The 22,048-nt window shown below is 53.5% G+C and overlaps 1 protein-coding gene across 1 annotated transcript; it reads right to left on the bottom strand.

Annotated features, from left to right (window-relative positions):
• Positions 1-609: 609 nt before the first annotated feature.
• FAM3B (FAM3 metabolism regulating signaling molecule B) lies at positions 610-21,637 on the bottom strand (the record flags this gene model as incomplete). Its single annotated transcript, XM_081088042.1, has 9 exons — positions 610-743; positions 5,826-5,958; positions 6,169-6,256; positions 7,726-7,776; positions 8,604-8,662; positions 11,890-12,013; positions 13,110-13,253; positions 18,342-18,464; positions 21,580-21,637. 9 exons carry the CDS (start codon positions 21,635-21,637, stop codon positions 654-656), a joined length of 870 nt encoding a protein of 289 aa, XP_080944168.1. The 3' UTR covers positions 610-653.
• Between the last annotated feature and the right edge of the window lie 411 nt (positions 21,638-22,048).

Below are 22,048 nucleotides of genomic sequence, written 5' to 3'. Positions count from 1 at the left end.
TGCGCCTTCTGGAAAGCCCGGCGTGCACTGTACAGTTGTCCTCCTGAGGCCAGACCCTCCAGGCCATCCGAGCTCTGGCAGTGACACTCCTGCAGGAAGGCAGAGGCTGTGTCCCTGCACCCCCAGTGGCCAAAGGCAGGAGGTGCCCAGGTTTGTCCATGAAAAGAGTAAGCTCACGCACCCACAGGAAGAGTTCAAGGGCTCAACTGGCGCTGACCAGGGCAGCTTTGCCACGCCCTCTGACCATTGCTCCTTCTCCTGGGAGATGACTGTCCCGTAAGAGGGTGTGCTCGATGCTCATGGAATCAAGGCTTTCTCTCTGCAGAGCTGACTACAGGGTCAAGCTTAGATCTGATCTAAAATAACTCCACACTCACAAGCAGGGGTTACTTTCCCCCAACGCTCTCTGTTCCAGGTTAAACCCCCTCATTGAACAATTTCCATTCATTTTAGTCTTCCTGCTCATTAATATTTTCACTGTATGAATATTGGCATAAAAATACTGTGTGCCAAGATTTCATGCATGTAGCAAATATTGGTTGGTTGACGACAAAACCCATAAAATCAAATATTGACTGTTTGATAAGATTTGTGGGCCATTCCATGATTCATCTGTCTATAAAAATACACACATTTATTAAGTCTGCACAATGTTAGCTTAGCTCTTTCGGTACACAGCCGTCTATCTGTATTTCTGCAGGCCAGCCTGGGTATCTGTTCTTTGCAGCATCAGAGTGGTTGATCTGTGCAGAGGAAAGAAAAGACTTGTATTTATTTGCTAATCCACAAATATTTAATGTGTCATTTATGAGCAAAGTCCTATAGCTGACAAATTCCCTTCTAGGATTAGTCACTTCCTAGAATGGATTTTGCCCCAACCCACTCTGGGTACTTGATTTTCTCTCAACGTGCTTCCTAATACAATTTGACCCAGGTGTTAATGAAGCTCTGGAACTTTCTGCCATGATGTAAGTGTTCTGTGATCAACACTGTCCAATAGAGTATCCACTAGCCATGCTTGGCTATCAAGTACTTGATATGTGTCCAGTGTGAGTGAGGAACTGAATTTTAAGTTTTATTTAACTTTAATAAATGTAATGCAAATTCAATAAATGTAGTAAGTTTAATAAAGGTAAATGCAAATTTGGTTCGTAGCTGCTGTATTGAACAGCATAGCCCTAACATTTAGTTTTCATTCTTTGGGAGTAGGACTACTCGAATATGTTACTGCAGAATTCCTAGCTCAGCAATGTGTGTCCGTATTGATGCGTGGTTAGTCCTTTATATCTTCAGTTCTTTCGCAGATAATGGAGTGTCTTAACTTAATGCTTAGAAGGAATGATATGCATTCCAAATGTTGGAATTCTAGTTGTCTATCTTTTTTATTTAACATCTTTGAGATAGAACTTACATACTATAAAATACACCCCAAGTGTTCACTTCAATGGTTTTTAGTATATTCACAGATATGCAACCATCGCAGTCCATTTTAGAGTATTTTCCTCACCTGAAAAAGAAACCACGGACCCATACACAGTCATTCCCCGTCCCCACAGCCCTAGGCGTTCACTAGTCCACTTTCTGTCTCTCCGGGTTTCATCTGTTCCAGAAATTTCATATACTAGGAAATGAAATGAGCAGCATGTGGTCTTTTGTGTTTGGTTTCCTTGGCTTAGGATGTTTTCAAGGTCCATCCATGTTGTAGCATGTATCAGGACTTCATTTCTTTACATGGCTGAATAATATTCCAGGTATGGCTATACCCCATTTTAAAAAATATATTTTTATATATTAATAAGACATGTGGGCTGTTCCTACTTTTTGTTTTTTATGAATAAGGCTGCTATGCACATTCATGTACAAGAGTTTGTGTGAACATGTTTTCGCCCTCTTGGGTATGCAGTATATCTAGGAGTGGGATTGTTAGGTCACATGGTAAGTACATGCTTAATTTTTTGAGGAACAGCCAGAATATTTCCCAAAGCAGCAGTATTTTTAGATTTTTTTCGAAAGTGTCTGAAGGTTCTACATTCGCCACATCCTTGTAAACACTTCTTATGATTTTTTAAAAAAATTACAGCCCTCTGCGTGAGGGTGAGGTGGTACCTCACTGAGGCCTCCATTTGCATTGTCCTGGTGGCCGATTATGAGCATCTTCTTGTGTGTTTACTGTCCCCTGAAGATAAGTTCATTCAGATCTCTGCCCACTTTAAAATCAGGTTATTTGACTTTTTATTGTGAGCCATAAGAGTTCTTTATACATTGTGGGTATAAGTCCTTCATTTGTAATGTTTTTTCTTCCTTTCACTTTTTTTTTGGTGGTGTCCGTTGATGCATGAAAGTTTTAAGTTTTGATGAAATGCAATTTATTCATTTTTTCTTTTTTCGTTCATGCTTTTGGTGTTGTAGCTAAGAAACCATTGCCTAATTCCAGGTCACAAAGATTTATGGTTTCATTTTCTTCTACCTATATTTAGTCATTTGACCCATTTTGACTTAATTTCCACAAATGGTGTGAGGTAGGACTCCAAATTCATTTTTTTTGCACGTGGGTGACCAGTTGTCTCAACATCATTCCCCATGCAGTGATTTTGGCAGCCTTGTCGAAAATCATTGACCATAAAAGTGAGGTTTTGACCCCCTGGCAATGGGCAAGGAGACACCTGATTGGTGGTGTTGCTCTTATATCAGTCAGGGGCAAAGCAGATGTACAGTCCTCAGTTCATCCTAGCTTGATGCCTGTGTCGGTGGTCAGAGCTGTTTCATGCCTGAGGCACATAAAAAAAAAAAAAGTGAGGTTTTGTTTCTGGACGCCGGATTCTATTTCCAGGGCCCATATGTGTGCTGTATGCCAGTACCACACCGGCTTGATTACTGCGGCTTTGTAGTGAGTTCTGAAATTGGGAAGTGTGAGTCCTCAACGTAGTTCTTCTTTCTCAAGACTGTTTTGGCTACCTGGATCGCTTGAATTTCCACGTGAATTTCAGAATCCACTTGTCAATTTCTATAAAAAAGCCGGCGATGAAGGGGGAATTTGAATGTGCCCATGAAATGGGGCCTCCATTTTCTCAGGAAAATCAGTGCAATGGGTGCACCCTCCCTGAACATTAGAATCCCCTGCCAGGCCCCGCCTCTGGGGTTCTAGCTCAGTTGGCCTGGGCACTGGTGTTGTGTAAGGAGCTTAGGTGGGGAAGGGCAGGTGGGGCGGGCCAGTTGGAAGGAGCCGGAAGCTCCGGAAAGGCCCGGTTGCTCTGGGTTACTGGGCTCTCTGCTCAGTTCCTTGCTGAGCCCCACATGTCGCTCTCACTTCATCCTCATTGACTCGCATATGATAGGGGCTGGCCTTACCCCTTCCCCACAGGGGATGATCCTGAGGCACAGAGAGGTGAAGTAACTTGCCTAAGACCACACAGCCGGTAGATAAAGCCTGGATTAGATAAAGCCTGGAGATCCGTAAGATGCCAGATTGGTACTGACCACGCCAGGGGTGGAGGAGAAGGTGGCCCTGTATCACTCCACAGAGGCAGCCTGAGGAAGGCCAAGGGCAGATGGAGCACATGCCCACAGCACAGCTGAAGAATCACCCAGCTTTCATTTCGTTACACAGATCAGAAAACTCAAGCCCAGAGAGGCGAAGCAGCTTGCTCAGCGTCACCTGTGGCCCCCGCAAATCTGACCCTGGACACCAAGCCCCTCTCCCAGCCGCACGTGGCACCCCTCGCCCCCGGCAGGTCCAGGCAGTGGGGCCCGGGAGAGCCGCCACACAGAGCCCAGGCCATGCTCACTCGTTAGGACAAGCCCGTGAGGCCTCAAGCACACTGGGTGTCCGAACCGATCATTAGCAATGGGTGGTCTGGGCAGGGGCCCCGGGTAAATGCTCCTGGCTTCCCGGGGGAGGAGGAACAGGGAGTTACAAGGAGAAAAGGTGTGCTTTAGGTGCCTGCTAAAATCCCCAGGGATTCCGAGTCCGGGGGCGACTGCAGGGCATCCAAGGAGCGCCAGGGCTTCCCCTGGGTGTCTGCCACGAGTTACCTGTTTGTGTGGCTGCACCGAGATCACACCCATCCAGCCCCCTTCTCCTCCACCTCGGCGGTCCTGCCAAGAGTGGAGAGGCCCCGCCACCCATCTGCTTCTGTTTCTTTAAAAAATGTTTTCATTGATTTCAGAGAGGATGGGCGAGGCAGAGGGAAGACAGATGGAAGCATCATCAGTCGGCTGCCTCCTGCATGCCCCCTACTGGGGATGGAGCCCGCAACCAGGGCATGTGCCCTGACCGGGAATTGAACCCTGACCTCCTGGTTCATAGGTCAATGCTCAACCACTGAGCCACACCAGCTGGCTTCTATTTGTCTTCTTCCCAGACCCGTCACCATGCAGACAGCGCAAGCAGGGGACTGGGACCAAACGTCCTCGCCTGGAGTCAGAAGCAACATGTGGACACGCAAATCTCTGCCTCTTTGAATTCCTAGCTCGAGGAAAGGAGCCCCTTTGCCCAGGAAGGGTCAGAGGGCTCACCCCTTGGCAGGCAGCCAGCTCCCCACTTCCGAAGCCCCGGTGTTTTGGCCCCGGATCCGGAGAGCGGCACCATCTAAAAGAGGCTGTGCCATCGTCCCCAGAGGCGTCAGCTCATAAATCCCATGACAGGTCCCCAACCCTCAGCTGCGACTTTCACAGGCCGTGGAGCTAACGCATGAGAAAGCCATTCCTTTGCTATTTACTTTTCTTCGATAAACGACAGGCCTTCAAGTCAAACATGAACAAGTTACGATGAAAGCCTTTATCCGGTGTTTGGTGCCTGCCCTCCATCTTATTTTGTTAATCCATTGATTTGTTAGAGCGTGAAAGGGAGGGGGGGGGGGGAGAGAAACATTGATGTGACAGAGACACATGGATTGGTTGGCTCCAACATAAGCCCCAACCAGGCTGGGGGTGGAGGCTGAAACCAAGGTACTCGAATCGAACCCAGGACCTTTCAGTCCACGGGCGAACGCTCCACCCAGTGAGCCAAACCGGCTAGAGCTGGTGCCCAACTATTTTAAATGCTTCGGGCGCACAGGCGCGGTGGTCTCCGAGCCGCATTAGCAGTAAGCAGTGTTCCCTTCCCCACACGGAGGCAAAGCAGAGAGAGGCCTGTGTTGGCCCCAGCATGATGCAAAATCAGTCTCAACAGCCCACTGAGAATTTTCTACTTTTTTGTTTTGTTAATCCTCACCCGAGGATATTTTTCCATTGACTTTTAGGGAGAGTGGAAGAGAGAGGGAACGAGAGAGAAACATCAGTGTGAGAGAAACACATCCATCGGTTGTCTCCTGCCCGAGTCCTGACCAGGGGAGGAGCCTGCAACCAAGGCATCGAACCCGAGGCCCAGTGCTGATCTAATGCTGATCTAAGGGGAAGGGTTCCGTTCTCAGCATGGATGGTTTCACCCATGACACACCCAGCACCTACCGAGTGGAAGGTGGGATTTTCCCAGATGTAGGAACGAGGAGCCCTGAGTGGAGGGGCGAGCACTCAGACCAGTGCCCACCCCGCACATGGCCCTGGCGGCACACACTCTACGCAGGGACGTAGCTAGAGACGGGGAGTTGTAACCGACTGGCCACCTTTCAAATGACGGCCCCTGGTACCCTAACCACCTGTGGGAAGGGACATTTAAAAACCACTCACCCTGTGTACGTTGGCATGGTGACAGATGGTTACTAGACTGTGTGTGGTGAGCACGTTGTTCGGTGTATAAAGGCTGCACCCCTATATTGTACACCTGAAACCAATGTAATATCGTATGCCAACTATACTTTTAAAGAACAGTGATGACAGCCACTCACCTTCTCTCTCTCGATTCCTGCAGGAAGTTCAAAGCCCTTCGCTGTGAGAAATACCCAGCTGGACCTGAACCGCATGTTCCTGATTTCTTTGCTTCCAAGCGCTTCTATGGTCTTCTTGGCGTCCTCCTGCAGTCTGGGGGACAGAGGAGAGCGACTGAATGTCTCCCGTGGGGACTCCTGCGTGTCCCACTGTGTTTGTCCCAGCACAGAGGTCTCCAAAGTCACTCATTTCCTGGGGCGGGGGGCGGGGGTAGGAGGCGGGGTGAACAGGAGGACAGGGCACCCAAACTGGCTGCGTGGGTCAGATTTCTAGTCACTGCTGGGCAAAGCCACGCACGCTCACCGGCTGCTGCCATCATCGTGGGTCACCATGAAGAGCAGGGACTTCGCAGGCGCGCCCTGAATGAACTTGGTCATGGGTCCGGAGTAATCTGTCGGGTCAATGCAAACCAGTTTTAGGAGCGCGGTTAGCTGAGGCTCTTGCCCTATATGCTGCTCCTCTCTGCCCTCAGTGTCCGTAGCCACTGCGATCCTGATTCCTGGAGCTCCTCTCTGGACCAGGCATACGGTCCGCAGCTGCTGGGCTTCCTCGTGGGACCGTCCGAGGTCAGAGCACGATCGGATCAGGAAGATGCTACTGATCTACTCGACACCAGCAGCCACTTTGGTGGCAAAGGCAGCGTGCTCTGCAATGACTCAGGCAGCCCCCACCCCGTGTGCGCATCCCAGATCGGAGTGGCTCAGGCACCCATGTGCAGGACAGAGACAGGAATGCAGACCCAGCCTTGCCTGGGGAAGTCTTGGCTAAGGGGGCTTCCTACTGTCTTACAGGATAAAAGAAAGGCGAACCTCTGACCCTACTCTACCCCTGGGACTGGGTGCTGATCGTTGTTGCCGGAAGCCAATTCCAGCATGACAGCAGGGCTGAACCATCTGGGGTGGCAAGGGCATTTCCCCAAACCTGAAAAGGGATGATTGCTTGCTGCCAGACAGCTCAGGGCATCTTAATCTACATGTTATTGCCTCCTACTGGCCAAACACCTGAACAGCTGTAGGCTAATTCTCCCCCATTCTGACAATGGACTCTGTACCAAACCCTGACCCTTTGAAGTATATCTCCACCTCGCCTCAGGACAATTTGTGTTAATAAAAAGCATGGGGTCCTGAGACTAAGGAGATCTTAGTTTCTTAAGCGAGGCTCCTCTGACCCCCAAATGCCTTTCAAAATTATATTTCGTCTCTGGACTCTTTAAGTTACGCACAGCCCCTTCTCCAGGTGGCTGAACCCTTCTAGATGCTGGAACGAGAACCCCGGCAAGTTGTGCTGAAGTTACTGCCAAGTAAACATGCACCATTCCCACCGAGAGGCACCGGCATTTCTCATGACTCTCCGTCGTCTTACAGAGGCTTGTTAACAACTCTCAGGGCTGGTATATCCTGACAGGCAACAAGTCCAAGACCCAGTGCCCAGAACGCAGCGACGATGAAGGAGAGCGGGGTCGCGGGGCCCGGGAAGGAGCACACAGGCCCAGCGGGCACCAGGCCCAGGACGGAAATCCCGACGACATTCAGGCCGGATGCTGATTGCGTTATTTTACAGAGATTTGATTTGAAACTGTCTCTTCCCGTTATCCAAGGAGGGAAGGGAAGGAGAAGATTCAGGACAAGTGTGACCAGAGGAAGGCATTTCTAGCGAATGCCTTCAAACGGAATGACATGAACCCAGAGACCAAGAGGACTGATGGAGGGACGACCGTTCTAGAATACGCAACACGAACTTCTGGCAGTTTTCTTAGCAGACAGCTTAGTAAGAACGTTTGGCAATTTTGCTTGTGTTTTTTAAAATCTTGATTTATGTTTAGAACTCATTTAAATGTTAACAGGAAAAGAGTTTTCTTACCTCCTTCATACATATCAAAATACCGCGCTTCTATCACTTTCCCAGTCACATCTGAAAAGAAAAGGAACAGCTTTTAACCGAAAGCGCGTCGGGAATCAGGGTGCATCCATGGCGCCAGAGTTCTCAGCGTGGCCTGTTCCTGCCCCATCTCTTTCCCGGGAGCCTAAGATGCGCTGCCTGCCCTGGTGCTGCCGATGTGGGGGGTCAGAGAGACGCTCCTCCGCTGCCCTGGCTGCCTTCCGGCTGCTTCCCGCCAGATTCCATCCTACGCTTTCCTGTGGCACCTTCCTCTTCCCACACAGACCCCAGAGTTCCCGCCCCAGGGCTCTCTGCTGTGGGCTGCAGGCTCCCCTCCAGATCACCACGCTGGGCACCTTGGGTTCCTGCAGCACCCCCGTCACTGGACCACGTGCTCAGCTTGCTTTCAGAGACACCCCAAACCTGCGATTGTCAGGGTCCCCAGTGGCGGTCATCTTTCCCAGGCCTAAGGGGAGGCCGAGCTTGGCTTCCCTGGAGGCCCTCGTCCCTTCTATCACACGGAGGCAGGAACTGGCAGATGTGTGGCCTTCTGCTGGGCCACCAGGAATCTGAGAGCCAAAGTGAGGCCCAGGTCTGCTCCTCTGGTCTCACCCGCCTCTGCCAGTCCTCCTCGTTTTGTCTTAAAAATCTATATTTGGCTTCATTGTGTGTTCTTTGGAACTACAAATAATCTGTAAAGTGAGGCGTTGGAAAAATAGTTAAATATATAATTTTAAAAACGCATCAAAATATAAACCTAGACTAGACTGAGTGCAAAAACCATCGAAAACCCAAGGTATCTGGGAAAGATCCCATCAGAGTCTTTAGAAAAGTTTTAAAGAAAATATATAATAACTTACAATTGACAATGGCAATATTTATTCCTCTCCCAACATTTCCAATCTTTTCTCCTATGAGCCTGAAATGTAAATAAACATTAGTCAAAGGACTCCTTTCTTACCAAGCCCAGGGGAAACTCCCCCCACTCCCCCCTCCCCCCCGTCCCCCCTCCTCCTCCCCTACCCTCTACCCCCCTCAAGATCTTCTCCTGGCAGTCGCTGCCACTACCATTGTCACTGACAGACAGTCACTGCCAATACCATTGTCACCTATCGCACTCCCTCCCTCGCTGACATGCCCTGACAGTCACCTCCACACACATCTTCCCCAAGTCCCTCAGGGAACCTGGAAGCTGCACTCAATCTTATAATTTAGACAAATGGCCAGGGAGAGGACAATCTCAGATTTGTTTAGCACAGGCTTTTTACAAACTTTTTTTTTTTTCCACCGAGTCCTCAACCACCTCATGAGCATTCATGGTTCGGCTTTATTCATCTGAAGGGAAGGGGTGGGCCATGAGAGATGTTTTTTTGTTGCTTTTTAAAATTTTGCTTTTACTCTATGGCTATAGTTTCTTTGTTTTGTTAAAGGTCATACATTAACTAAGGTACAGGCATGTTTAAAAATGCCCTTTTAATAAATGTAAAGACAAAATATACAGAAAATCTTTACAACACCAATATATAAAGGATCTTATAAATCAATAAAAATGGCCAAGAGATATGAAAAGAGAGTTCATAAAAAAATAAACACAAGGACTCAGCATAAAGAGATCCTCAATTCACTCATGGCAAGAGCAATAACAAAGTAAAAATCTGACCGGAAACCCGAGTTTCGTCTCACACAATGGCAACTGTCAAAGTATTTGCCCACATGTTGTGTTTGGACCGACGGCGGGGAAACAGCCACGCTCGTCAGGGCTAGTCTGAGTCCTCTGAGAAGCAGAGAGAGCAGGACTGAACGCACAGGAGGCTTCACTGGGGGAAAGGCCTCCGAGGGAAGAAGGGGAGGGCGGGGATGGGGAGAGCCGGTCAGACCACATTGCAAGTCCGAGCCGAAGTGAAGACAAGAGGGAAGCAGCTTGGGTGGACCAGGCCGCCCTGCAGCCTCGCGAGAGCTCAGCAAGGCCAGGGCCCCCTGGTGCTTGGCTCCCAGGAATGGGCCCGCCTGGGACCCCGGTGCCGGGAGACTCTCTCCTTCACCAAACCCTAACCGGCTCCCCAGAGCTCTTTTTCAACGAGGCCCAACTTTTGGACTCCCGCGTTTATCTCTGCATTGTCCAGCTTTAGCAAGAATTCTGCTAAGTCGGGTTAACTAGAACGCCCCGCCTTTGATATCTGATCACCTTCCTTATTGATTGGGCTCCTCATCCTCCACTCCCCACCCTGGTGATTTCTGACCTCCTGAGCCCACCTTCAGCAAGGAACCTGCTAGATTAGTTTAGCCAGAATTCCCTCCACCCCGGTGCTTCCTTCCTCTTAGTAATTTCCTGTTCACTGACCGCACCCTGCTCCTTGGCGATGATTCCCACTTACTGTGTTCAGAGTTAAGTCCATTCTCTCCCTCCCACTGCAAGACCCCGCTGCAGAGGCCCCTGTAGTGGGTGCCATGGCCCACCTTGAATAAAGTCTGCCCTGCCATCATCAACAAGTGTCATAAATACTTTTTATATTATGTTTTATTTAAATGCTAGAGGCCCGGTGCATGGTGGGGGGCGTGGCCTGTGGGGATAGGCTGCTGTGGGAGTGCCGCTCATCCTGGTCAGCTGAGCGGCACTCCCACTGTGGGAGCGCACTGACCACCAGGGGGCAGCTCCTGCATTGAGCATCTGTCCCCTGGTGGCCAATGTGCATCATAGCAACTGGTCGACCAGTCATTCTGGTCGTTCCGCCGTTGGGTCACTGGGCTTTTATTATATACAATGTTTTTATTGATTTCAGAGAGAGGAAGGGAGAGGGAGAGAGAGGTAGAAACATCAATGATGAGAGAGAATCACCGATTGCCTGCCTCCTGCACACCACCCACTGGGGACCGAGCCGGCAACCTGGGCATGTGTGCTGACTGGGAATTGAACCGCAGTGCTTAATCACCGGAGCAGCCTATGGAAGCATGGCCTCAAGCAAACGTGCTATAAATTTCAGAATGCAGCTATGGGGCCTCTGGGTCTGGGGACCTGAGAAGCGCATTCCCACGGTTGCCGAACATTGCCGGTCGGAGGTTAACTATGGTTCCAGGCAATGACCTCAAAATTCGAAGTAGAGATCATTTCTAATTTAGGAATGTATACTCAGACAAACTATCCCTTCATTGTGAGGGGGAATGACTATATTTTAAACATGAAGAATCTTTAAAAACTTTACCTCTCCTTCTACCCTTTTCTCGGGATGTTAATAGAGGATGTGCTCCAGCAAAACACGGGAGGAAACAGAAAGTGAGATGTGTATCCTGGGAATGGGGGCTGCAACTCCAGAGAGGGAGGCAAAGGTCACCCCAGGCTGATGGTGGAGAGGGATGCCCGGTGCCCGGTGCCAGCTGCGCCAGCCTCGAGAGCAGCCTGGCCCCCTGCAGTGCAATAGAGATCACCCCATATCAGGGACCAGTACGAACAGAGTCCTTTTTAAAAGGGGAAATTTGGACCCAGATACACAGAGGGACATGATGCAGACACGGGAAAAGACCACCACCTCCAGCCCAGTGCAGGGGCCTGGAGCAGGTACTCCCTCCACCCTCACAAGGAGCCAGCCCTGCCCACTCCTCCATCTTGGACTCCAGCCTGCTGACTGGGGAGAGACACATTCCTGTTGTTTGGGCACCAGCCTGTGCTGTTTGTTGTGGCAGCCCCGCCCCGGTGGGCGAGTGCACCTGAGGCTAGGACAGCTCCAAGCTCAGGGTTTACTTAGGCTCTCTCGTGGGCAAGGTGGTCACACAGACCTGCAACCAGGAGGTGTGGGCTGAAAAGGGAAGCCACACCTGCCTTAATCCGTGAGGATCATATAACAAAATGGAAGAAAACCTGCGTTCTGTTCCCATGACTTGGAAGGGCCATGACACGTGTTCAGAGAAGGCCACGGAGTATGAGCTAAGGCTTGTCTGACCTGCTGCCAGATGAGAGTTCAACACTGGGACACAGCCTCAGTCCACATCCTCCCGGGGAGCACAGCTGGCACTCTCAGTGCCCAGATGCTCCCGGCCTTTGCCCAGGGTCAAGGACCTGCCCTTCTCTGCTGGGGGCGGACTGGCTGCTTGGTCAGCCTGAGAAGGGAAGGGATCAGGCGGCTCTGTTTCCTTCCTCTCGTTGCTACTTACAGCTCATCCTCAAAGCAGATTTTGGCGTACTTGTCCCTGCCCCCGCCGCTGAGCAACCTGTAAGCGTAGGTGTTCGGGGGGCATGGGGACCAGTGGTCGCATTTTTGCCTCTTGGGGGCCGGGGCTGTAATGAACAAGAACATAACAGGTCGTGCGATGATTTATCGGAGGGGCCCGCTGTTTGGCCAAGAACAACGGTGCTCTGCCCTAGGACTCACACCTGCACGGCCCAAGGTCGTGGGCAGAAACAGGAGTGGGGAAGGGGTCACCAATAGGAATGGTGGCCACCAATAGGAGCTTCAGAGAGTCCCCTAAAGTCACGAAGTTAATTTAATCTGCTTTTGTCTTAAAATAACAAATATACAAAAGGGAGGGGATGTTTTGCAGGTGGAACAAGTTTAAGAGTTGGGAATCACTGCCTATGGCTGGCTATTCAACTGACATCCTTGGCATGCGATGGAGGGAGACAGAAACCATGGCAACGAGCCCTTCGAAACGCCCGGCGTCAGAGGCAGCTCCTAGGGGAAGCTGTGTTCAGGAGAGACTCCTGATTTTGTGGGGAAATAGGGAAAATGAGAGAGCGAGCCCTCTGAGGGCGGCTCCAGTGCTCTGCTCAAGCTATGGCTCCCATGGAGCTGGGCCCCACCTCAGGCTGCACACAATTAGTCTACTGATTCCGGGCAAGTTCACTGTGAAAACCTTATCAAATACAAACAACCCTGTCACAGTCGATTCCTAGAAAGTGGTTTTTTTGTTTGTTTGGTGTTCCATAAAAGGTAATTCAATCTGTGAAGGAATGGCTTTTATAAAAATAGTTTATCATTACTCAGTTCTCTATATTTGTGCAAATTGATTTTTAATAATTTTCCCCCCCATTGAAAATACACCAGCATATCTGTTCACAAGATCTTGGAAGGGAGTGCAGATGATTCTTCGTGCCCACACATTACCAAATGTCATTTTTCATGGCTATTTGGTCATTTCGCCTCATTCCCAATTTGAGTTGTATTCCAAACAAACACATTTGTATTTAACACAGCCTGCACGTGAAGTTTCTCTGTTGGTTTCCCTAACATGGGGTGAGTGGGGGTTGGAAAGGAAGGAAACGGGAGATGTTATCTCCTCCCCCCCATCATCGTCACCAACGTAAAACGGCCAGAACCCACTGCCACCCCGGAGCCCGGCCGCAGCTACTAGCGGGCTGTGACCCGGACACGGACCTTTGAGGACGGGCCTCTCCCCGATGCTCCGGATGCTGTAGATGGCACTGGACAGGGGCACGTCCGGGATGAGCTGTGCCAGCAGGTACCCGGAGTACCAGGCGCACACGGAGGCGAAGATGAAGAGCACGGCTCTCAGGGCGCCTGCGGACAGACATGCGGGTGTGGATGCTCAGTTCAGCGGCCACCAGGCAGCCCTGCCCCCCCCGCTCTCCTAGCCGCACCCCCCCCCCAACCATGGGAGTCAGCAGGGTGCTCCTGGGCGGTGGGGGCAGACGAGGGCCCAGGGCTGCTTTAATGAACCAACACGCGTGACGACTTCGTAGGCTTTGCTGGGGGCAGGCATTTGAGGTAGACAGACGCAGACACACGAACAAGATATGAGTGTTTTCCAGGCCGTGCTGTTATGCTCACTGCTGGATTGGGTCTCAGAACGTCCCCAGAGGCTAACATCATCGATTCCTCAAGCGGCCTTGGGAGCCACCACACCTGACGTGGGGCCCGTCTTGCCTGGCTCAGTGGACGGGTGGGGGCAGGTGTCAGCTCTCTGGGGCTGGCCCTCCGTTCCACATGCACTGTCCCACCTGCACTGCACCGGCCAGCTCCGCCAGTTGTTCTAGCGAACGATGGAGCCTAGAGGAGTTGTGGGAACTCCCCAGGTCATAGCTGGTCAGCGGCACATGCGGGCGGCCTCCAGGCTTGTGGCTGGCGGCTGAAGAGAGGGCGGCCGGTAGGGGCTGCCCTCCTGACCCGCAGGGTCTGCACTAACTGCTGGGGGTCAGTGTCAGAGCTGCACTGAATTGTGGGACACCTGGATGCTGTCAAGGGCTTGGTGTCTCCCCACCCAGCACCCTGAGCAGGGACAGGTGGGCAGTTCTCCCAGCCCCCCTTTCCCAAGTTCACAGGCATTGACAGAAGCAGGCCTCCAACCCGCCAGCACACCCCCGCAGGCTTCCTCCTCTCCAGGCGGTGACGACACGCAAACCTGCGTCTGTCACTGTCCGAGCTCAGCCCTGACCTCAGCTCCGCCGTTGCCTGCACCTGCAGGTCTCCCCTTCCCTGGGCGCGGCGGTGGTCCCCCCGCTGCTGTGTCTGATGGAGTCTGTATGCGCTCGTAGGCTCACTAGCTCAGGCAGCGGCGCCCATGGAGCTGGACGCTTCCATTTCCCCTCGACGGTTCGGTCTTTTTCCGAGTGCGTATTTCAGCATCAATGCTTTTTTCTATTTTCCAAACCACGCAGCCCCCAAGATTGTTAGAATGTTATGCAGGGAGGGCTTCCTCATGCAAACTCCCTGGACCGTGTGGCCACTGCCGTTTCTTGGACTTGGGGGGCGTCTCACAGCTGGAAAAAGCAGCCGCAGAAAGCAGAGGAGAGCCCTGGGTCTGGAGGTCGCTTTCCTGGAATCCTGCTGGCGCTGTGGCAGGCGCGGTGACCCGCTGCGGCTGTGTGTGCCCTCTCCTGCTGTACGGCTTTGTCGGAGCCTGTCCTCTGCTTCAGGACGCGCTCCTGCACGGATCCCAACCCATCGACCCACCCCCCTCCTCCTCTTCCAGGCTCTCCCAACCTGCCAGGAGCCCCACTCTGGTACAGCCCTGTGGCCTGCATGGGTGCCCTCATGGCAGCCATTCACACACCTTGTTGGTGTGGCACACCAAGGGCCCCCTCCCTCCAGGACTGTGCCCTCACACCCAGGACGGTGCATGGGCCGCAGAATGTTCCGGAAAGTGCTGTTGGTGGGTGACCGCTAGAGTCCCAGAGTCAGCCTCACGGTGAGGTTCAGTGGAAACAACAGCCGCTGCGTAAGTCACAGCTGGACCCCTTCATCCAAGTGTCATATTTGAAGAAGGCCATTGGCCAGCCAGAGGCCAGTCAGAGGACCTGCCGGTCGCATGAGGTCTTCGAGCAAAGACTTGCAGTTTGGCTTGGAGAAGCTGAAAGGAACTTGACGCTACTCTCAGATGTGTGAAGAGCAGCCGCACGGAAGGAAGACACGGCCCTGTCACTGCTGAACAAGGACAGTAGACGGAAGTGACAAGGAGCGAAACGAAGCATGAAGGAGAAGCCCGCAGTCCTCACCAGTGGAACTAAAATCCGGGGCTGGCCGCCTGCAAGGTGGTGAGCTCCCCTCCCTGCGCACTTCCCAGGGCTCCTAGGAAGGCTGTGGGTGTCTGCGGGCTGGGAAAGGGGAGCCAGGATGGCCTCAGGGCTGGGACAGCCTGGCTTCCTGTGGTGGCTGGGGGAGCCAAGACATAGACCAGAGCCACCCCATGTGGGAGGGCAGGTCCTGCAGCGAGGATGGGGCACTGGCTGGTGCTGAGCCATCCGTAATCCAGGCACCGGTCTAACAGTCACAGGAGCATCCGGGACGCCAAACAGAGGCAGGCGTAGGAGCCAGGAGGTGAGGGACAGAGGCACCTGGAGAACCATGGCCCAGCCTGCCCGTGGGCCAGCCTGCCTGAGGCCCAGCCTGCCCTTGGCCAAGCCTGCCCATGGCCCAGCCTGCCCTTGGCCCAGCCTGCCCCTGATCCAGCCTGTCCCTAGCCCAGCCTGCCTGTGGCCCAGCCCGCCCCTGATCCAGCCTTCCCTAGCCCAGCCTGCCCGTGGCCCAGCCTGCCCGTGGCCCAGCCTGCCCCTGGCCCAGCCTGCCCCTGGCCTAGCCTGCCCCTGGCCCAGCCTGCCCCTGGCCCAGCCTGCCCCTGGCCCAGCCTGCCCCTGGCCCAGCCTGCCCCTAGCCCAGCCTGCCCGTGGCCCAGCCTGCCCGAGGCCCAGCGTGCCCCTGGCCCAGCCTGTTCATGGGCCAACAGCTGCACCAGGAGCTCAGTCCCTGCAGGTGATCGCAGAGCAGGCGGGACACTGGGCAGCAGTAGCCCCTGGACCGGCACAGGTAAGGATCAGTCTTGGGAAAGGTGGAAGTCCAGGGACTCAGCAAAGGGGGGTCCTGGTCCCAGTGGGCCTGCCCTGGTGAGAGTGGTCCTGCAGCTTCAGAGGCGGGGCAGGGGGAGGAAGTACACAAAGTCCAGGAACCTTGGGTGATTCCGTAACTAGGATCCAACCTTTTCCTGAAGGTAATAAAGTCATCACCGGCTATCAGACACGGCCTCTCACGTGCTTCCACCTCGGAGCAAAGGCCAGTCCGGAGCGCAGGCAGGAAGTCGGGGAACTTCCTCCTGGAGACCCACGATTAGTATGTGTGCCTGTGTGCATGCCTGCGTGTGCATACGTGTGTGTGCCTGTGCCTGTGTGCGTGTCCCACCCTCATCCGCCTGCAGGCTCCCAGGGGTCTCAGGCTGGCCCTGGGGAAGAAGGTGATCCTCAAACCGACTCCAGGCGGGGGGACCTCAGGCCACCGCACCCCTCCAGTCCCAGGGCCCAGGGAGAGCACCTCTGAAACCACTGCCAATGTGGGATTCCTTCAACCGAGGACACAAACCACATGCCCTCACCCTGGAGGGGGCCCCACCTCTACCTCTTGTCCTTGAGGGGCCAGGAGGGCTGAGGGGTGGATGGACCATACTTGGGACTTGGCTGCTTTGTGGCTCCAGGCTCTGCTGTCGCCACTGTCCTAAGGCTGGGGAATGCCACACCGGGATGCCACAGCAGATGTGCCAGGCAACCCACCTGCAAAGGCTGACACGCTGACCCTAATCCTGAGGAGGCGGGAGGGTGTGTGTCACAGGTGGAGGGGGCTGGCGCGGATGCCATCCACTGACCCTGCCCGTCCTGCCCGTGAGCTGTCTCCCGGGCCAGAACTGGCGCTGGATGGATCCACCGAAACACCGCTTCCAGGAACTTTGCCAAACATTAGCTCACAAACTCAGCGGCGACACGGCTCTGAGTTTCTGCAGGTGACTTTTCTCCCCCCATCTCCCTCCCCCCAGACAAACACACCCCGGGAGCTGCAGCAAAGCTTGCCCTGCAAGGACCTCACAGCTCAGGAGTGAATCAGGAGGCGGGGGGGGGGGGGGATGAGGGGGGGGGCGGGGGGGGGCATGGGACCATATTCAGCATTTTCTACTAACTAAGCAGCAAAATGATGTTCTAAGTATGTAACAGAGAAAGAATGAAAAATTCTCCCAAGATCACGCTACTGAAATTCAGTGCCCGAGGGAGGCGTTTTCTTCCCCCCCGAAAAGATACATATCTCCGCCTGTTTAGCCTACGATCCCACACGTTACCTACAACAGTTCTTAAATACATGGCTTTGTAGGAAACAGGACTGTTTTACACCGTCTATTAAAAAAACCCTAACATTTGGCTTTCCGGCACTTTGGGAACAGAGCAGAAAGGTGGTGTTTAGAACTTTCTGGACGTGACCACACTGGATGGAAGTGCGGGTCTGACACACACCGAATGGCCGGCGAGACGGGGCGTGCCCTCACAGCGGCCGAGAACTTTCCATTCCTGCACAGATACGCTGCCTTGCTCCAGGCAGGACCCAGACTCCTTGGCGACAGAAGGAAAACGGCACCAGCAGGAGGAAGGCCGTGTGCGAGGGGCGGGCTGCTCCCACTGACCCCAGGCTGGCTCTCAGAGGGCAGAGGCCACGGCAGAAAGACAGGCTTTCAGAGAGAACATGGCCGAGGAAATAATTGCCTTTTCCTTTCTTCTTTCCTATTTTTTTCCCCAAACATCCCACCATCTCAAGTAGCTTGATAAATGGAAAAAATAAAACCAGCCTCTAAAAGCTGCTGCCGGACGGTTAGAATCCGGGACAGTGGGGCGTCCCCTGCGAACCAGACCCCACTTCTCACTCACCTCACTGCCCCCTCATTGGACGTGTGGCTGAAGACTCCTGGCTCAGCAGGAGAGTCCAAGGGGAAGTCCCTGAGTGCCTCTGACCTGCAGCTGGCAGCCCCTGCTGGCCCAGGGGGTGGGGCGGCACCCCTCAGGCACCGGCTCTCCCCTGGAAGGACCCCCACCCCAGCTCCTTGAGTCCCACTCTGTCTGCGCTCTCCCAAACCTACTTTCCAGTCCAAACATCACCCTCACTGGTCCCCAGCCAGAAATCCCAGGGGGCCAGTGGGGACAGGCAGGGGGGAGCCCAGGGCTGCCTGCTCTGCACCCCAGCCTATTCCCTCTGCAGCAGTCGCTCCCACATTCCGGTCCCAGGTCAGAGAGAGGACAGGCCCCACCCTCTGGCTCAGCGGGTGGTCCCTGGGACTGAGGGGGGGGCACTTCTTCCCGGGACAGTGGCCCCTTTTCCTCCTCTGGCGGTGGAGGTGGCACTCACCGGCAGCCTTCAGGTTCATCTTCCAGGTGCTGCTCCCTGCCCTCCTGTCCTCAGGCGGCAGCTGCCAGGTGACTGGGGACTTCCCACACGCCAGGGCCAGGGCGGAGGACCAGGCAGCACGCCCTGGGCCAGGTGGCGGGGGAGGGCGGGCAAAAGGCAGACACCAGGCCAGGCAGGTACGGACCAGGGAAGTGCCCGGCTGCCTGGCAGGTGCACTGGGTAGAGCCCAACCAGCTCCCATGCAGCAGCCACTGTGGACCCTGCTCTCTGCCCAGCACCTGGGGGCCAGAGAGAATGAGCAAGGTTTGCTCTGGAGGGGGACTCTGTTCCCCTAATGGTTCATGGACCCAGCCCCCAATTTAACGTCTCACAGGGGAAATAGCTGCAAAGGTAAGATGGTGTGAGCCTTTCAAACTTCAAAACGGAGCTCCCAGTGGCCCTGGGCCTCGGTGGGGCTCTTTGCTTCTCCCAGATCAGTCTCTGCCCACTGCTTTGCCAGAACCCAGCGGGTACACCACCTCCTGCTTTCTTCTTTACAGTGTGAGTGTGTGGAGGGGGGGGAGGCGAGTGAGGAGGGGGTGATTAGAAAATATGGGGAAAGGACAACGCCCCAGGCCCCATGGTCAGTGTCAGGTCTGCAGGTCCTCTTGTTCATACAGAGGCCAGGGGGTGCCAGGGTGGGGGTCAGGCAGGTGTTTGAAGAAAGCATTCCTTTTCTTCAATTTTTTGGAATAGTTTGAGAAGGGTGGGTATTAATTCTTCTTTGAATTTTTGGTAAAAGTCACCTGTGAAGCCATCTGGTCCAGGGCTTTGTTTGTTAGTAGATTTTGCTGTTGTTACTCCTCACCCAAGAATATTTCTCCATTGGTTTTTAGTGAGAATGGAAGAGAGAGAGAAACATCAATTTGGCTGCCCTGACCAGGACCGGGAATTGAGTTTGTAACTGAGGTACAGGCCCTTTAACTGGAATCAAACCTGCGACCTTTCAGTCTGCAGGCCATTGCTCTATCCACTGAGCCAAACCAGCTAGGGCCGTTGGTAGATTTTTTTATTACTGCCTTAATTTCATTTGCTAGTAATCAGTCTGATAAGATTTTCTGTTTCTTCCTGGTTCAGTCCTAGAAGGTTGTATGTCTCTAGGAATTTATCCACTTCTTCCAGGTTGTCCAATTTGTTGGCATATAATTATCCATAGTATTCTTTAATGATCATTTGTGTTACTGTGTTGAAATCTCTCCTCTTTCTGACTTTATTTATTTGTGCTCTCTTTTTATTGTGATGAGTCTGGCTAGAGATTTGTCAATATTATTTATTCTTCCAAAGAACTAGCTCCTAGTTTCATTGATCTTTTCTACTGCTTTTTAATTCTCTGTTTCATTGATTTCCACTCTGACCTTTGTTATTTCTTTCCCTCCACTTATTTTAGGTTTGGTTTGCTCTATTTGGTTTGCTCTATTTCTAGTTCCTTTAGGTGTAAAGTTAGGCAGTTTATTTGAAATTATTTTCTTGTTTCTGAAGGTAGGCATGTAAAACTATGAACTTCCCTCTTAGAACTGCTTTTGCTGCATCCCATAGATTTTGGAAGGCTGTATTTTCATTTTCATTTGTCTCAAGGGACTTTTGATCTCTTGTTTGATTCCTTCTTTGATCCATTGATTGTTTAGTAGCATGTTGTTTAGTCTCCATGTAGGTGAAGTTCAAGAACCAACAAAACTGATCTATGGCAACAGAGGACAGAACAGTAGTTTACTCTGAGCGTAGGGGTGGAAAGCTATTCAGTGGGAAGGAGCATGGGAAAACTCACTGGTGAGGTGAAAAGCTCCTTGTCTTTACCTGGGCAGCGAGGACACAAGAATCCTATGCAAAACGGTACCGAGCAATATTCCTTTAGGAATTGTGTACTTTACTGCATATAAATTATACTTCATTAAAGTCTGTTATCAAAAAACAACAACAATAAATCCATTAAAATGATAGAGCGGAGCAGGTGTGTGAAGCTTTGAAAGTCTCTGGGCCCTGGGAGCACATCTAGAGCTCAGCCTAGCCAATGCGGCACAGGAAAGCTGCCCCGCCCGGTGCCATTCCTGCCAGAGGCCTGCTGGGAGCCCTGACGGGGTGCATTCTGCCAGCTGTCTCAGCATCCTTCAGCGGCACTGGGGGGACTACCTGTGTCCCATCTCAACCTGGAGGAGCTTCCCCAATAGCTCTAGCCTGCCCTTCCTTTCAAGGTCCCCCCACCAAGCCTCCCCTCCTCTCGGCCACCCTCTCCCCTGGGCCCCCACAGGCCTCTGGTCATCCCAAACTCCCCAGCAACCTGGCAGCGCTGGGAGGGTGGTCTCCAGAGCCGTGGCAGGGGTGCGATTTGGGGTCATAGCTGCCTGGGTCCATCAAAGGTAGACCCCACGCACACACTCTGAGACCTAGAGCGTGCCTGTGTGTGTGTGTGTGTGAGTGTGTGTGTGTGCGCGCGAGTGTGTGTGTGTGTGCGCAAGTGTGTGTGTGAGTGTGCGAGTGTGTGTGTGAGTGTGTGTGTGAGTGTGTGCGCGAGTGTGTGCGCGTGTGCTCGCGAGTGTGTGTGTGTGTGAGTGTGTGTGTGCGAGTGTGCGTGCGCGAGTGTGCGTGCGTGCGTGCGTGCGTGTGTGTGAGTGTGTGTTTGAGCGAGTGTGTGTGCGAGTGTGTGTGTGCGAGTGTGTGTGTGTGCGTGCAAGTGTGTGTGTGAGTGCGCGCGCGTGTGTGTGTGAGAGTGTGTGTGTGTGAGTGTGTGTGTGTGTGTGTGAGTGTGAGTGTGTGTGTGTGAGTGTGTGTGTGTGAGTGAGTGTGAGTGTGTGAGTGTGTGTGTGTGTGTGTGTGTGTGTGTGTGTTTGCTGTTCTGTAGCTTCGGTGCACTCATGTCTCCATTTGTCCTTCCTTCGTTTCACACACTGAACTGAATGAACATACTTATGTTCTCATTTTAATGTCAAGATTATCCGGCTTGATTTTTTATTTCTTTCATAACTTCCCCCAGGACTTGGCATTCAGTGACCATTTAATTTACACCCCAGACCGCAGTTCTCACCGTGTGGTCTGGGGACCCCGGGAGTCCAGAGACCCTTCAGGGAGGTGGCCAGTCCCTTCCAACCCCGGGGCCTCCGCCTGCGGGGCGGCCCTGCGTCCCAACGCACCCGGCCCTGCCGCACATAGACTCCGACCCGCCCCAGACCCTGACCTTGACCCGCCCCGCGCACAGCGGTCTCACCCAGCCTCCGCCGGTCTCTGCGCGCCAGGAGCCGTCTGCGCCCCCGCGCCCGCGCCATCCCCGCCCAGGCCGCGCGTGGCTGGGTCTCTACCGCCTCCTGCGGTTCCGGGCGGCACGTGGGATCCGCGCGCCCGTGGCCTCTGGTGGGCCCGGTGGCGCCGCCTTACAGGCCTCTCCGACATCGCAGACCCCACTGTGGCGGTGGGGTCTTTGCGGCCCCCCATGTGTCCAGTGGGGGGTCCACCACCACCCTCCTGTCACTCCCCATACCCCGCAGGTCCCTTTGGGTGCCTCGCCGCCTTTCCTGCTGGGGAGACCCCACGGAGGCACCCTCCCAGGGCGCCTGCCCAGAGCCCTCAGAGTGCCCCCCATTGTGCCCCCCCCCCGCCCCCCCTCCCGCCGCCGCCGCTTTCCTGGGGTTCTGGCTGCTGAAACTGCACAACCCAACGACACTCCATGAGAGCCCCCC

This window comes from Myotis nattereri (genome assembly GCF_964212035.1).
Source record: "Myotis nattereri genome assembly, chromosome: 3".
Classification (NCBI taxonomy): domain Eukaryota; kingdom Metazoa; phylum Chordata; class Mammalia; order Chiroptera; family Vespertilionidae; genus Myotis; species Myotis nattereri.
The sequence above is the reverse complement of the archived record's forward strand: the minus strand, read 5'-3'. Positions and strand labels throughout refer to the sequence as shown.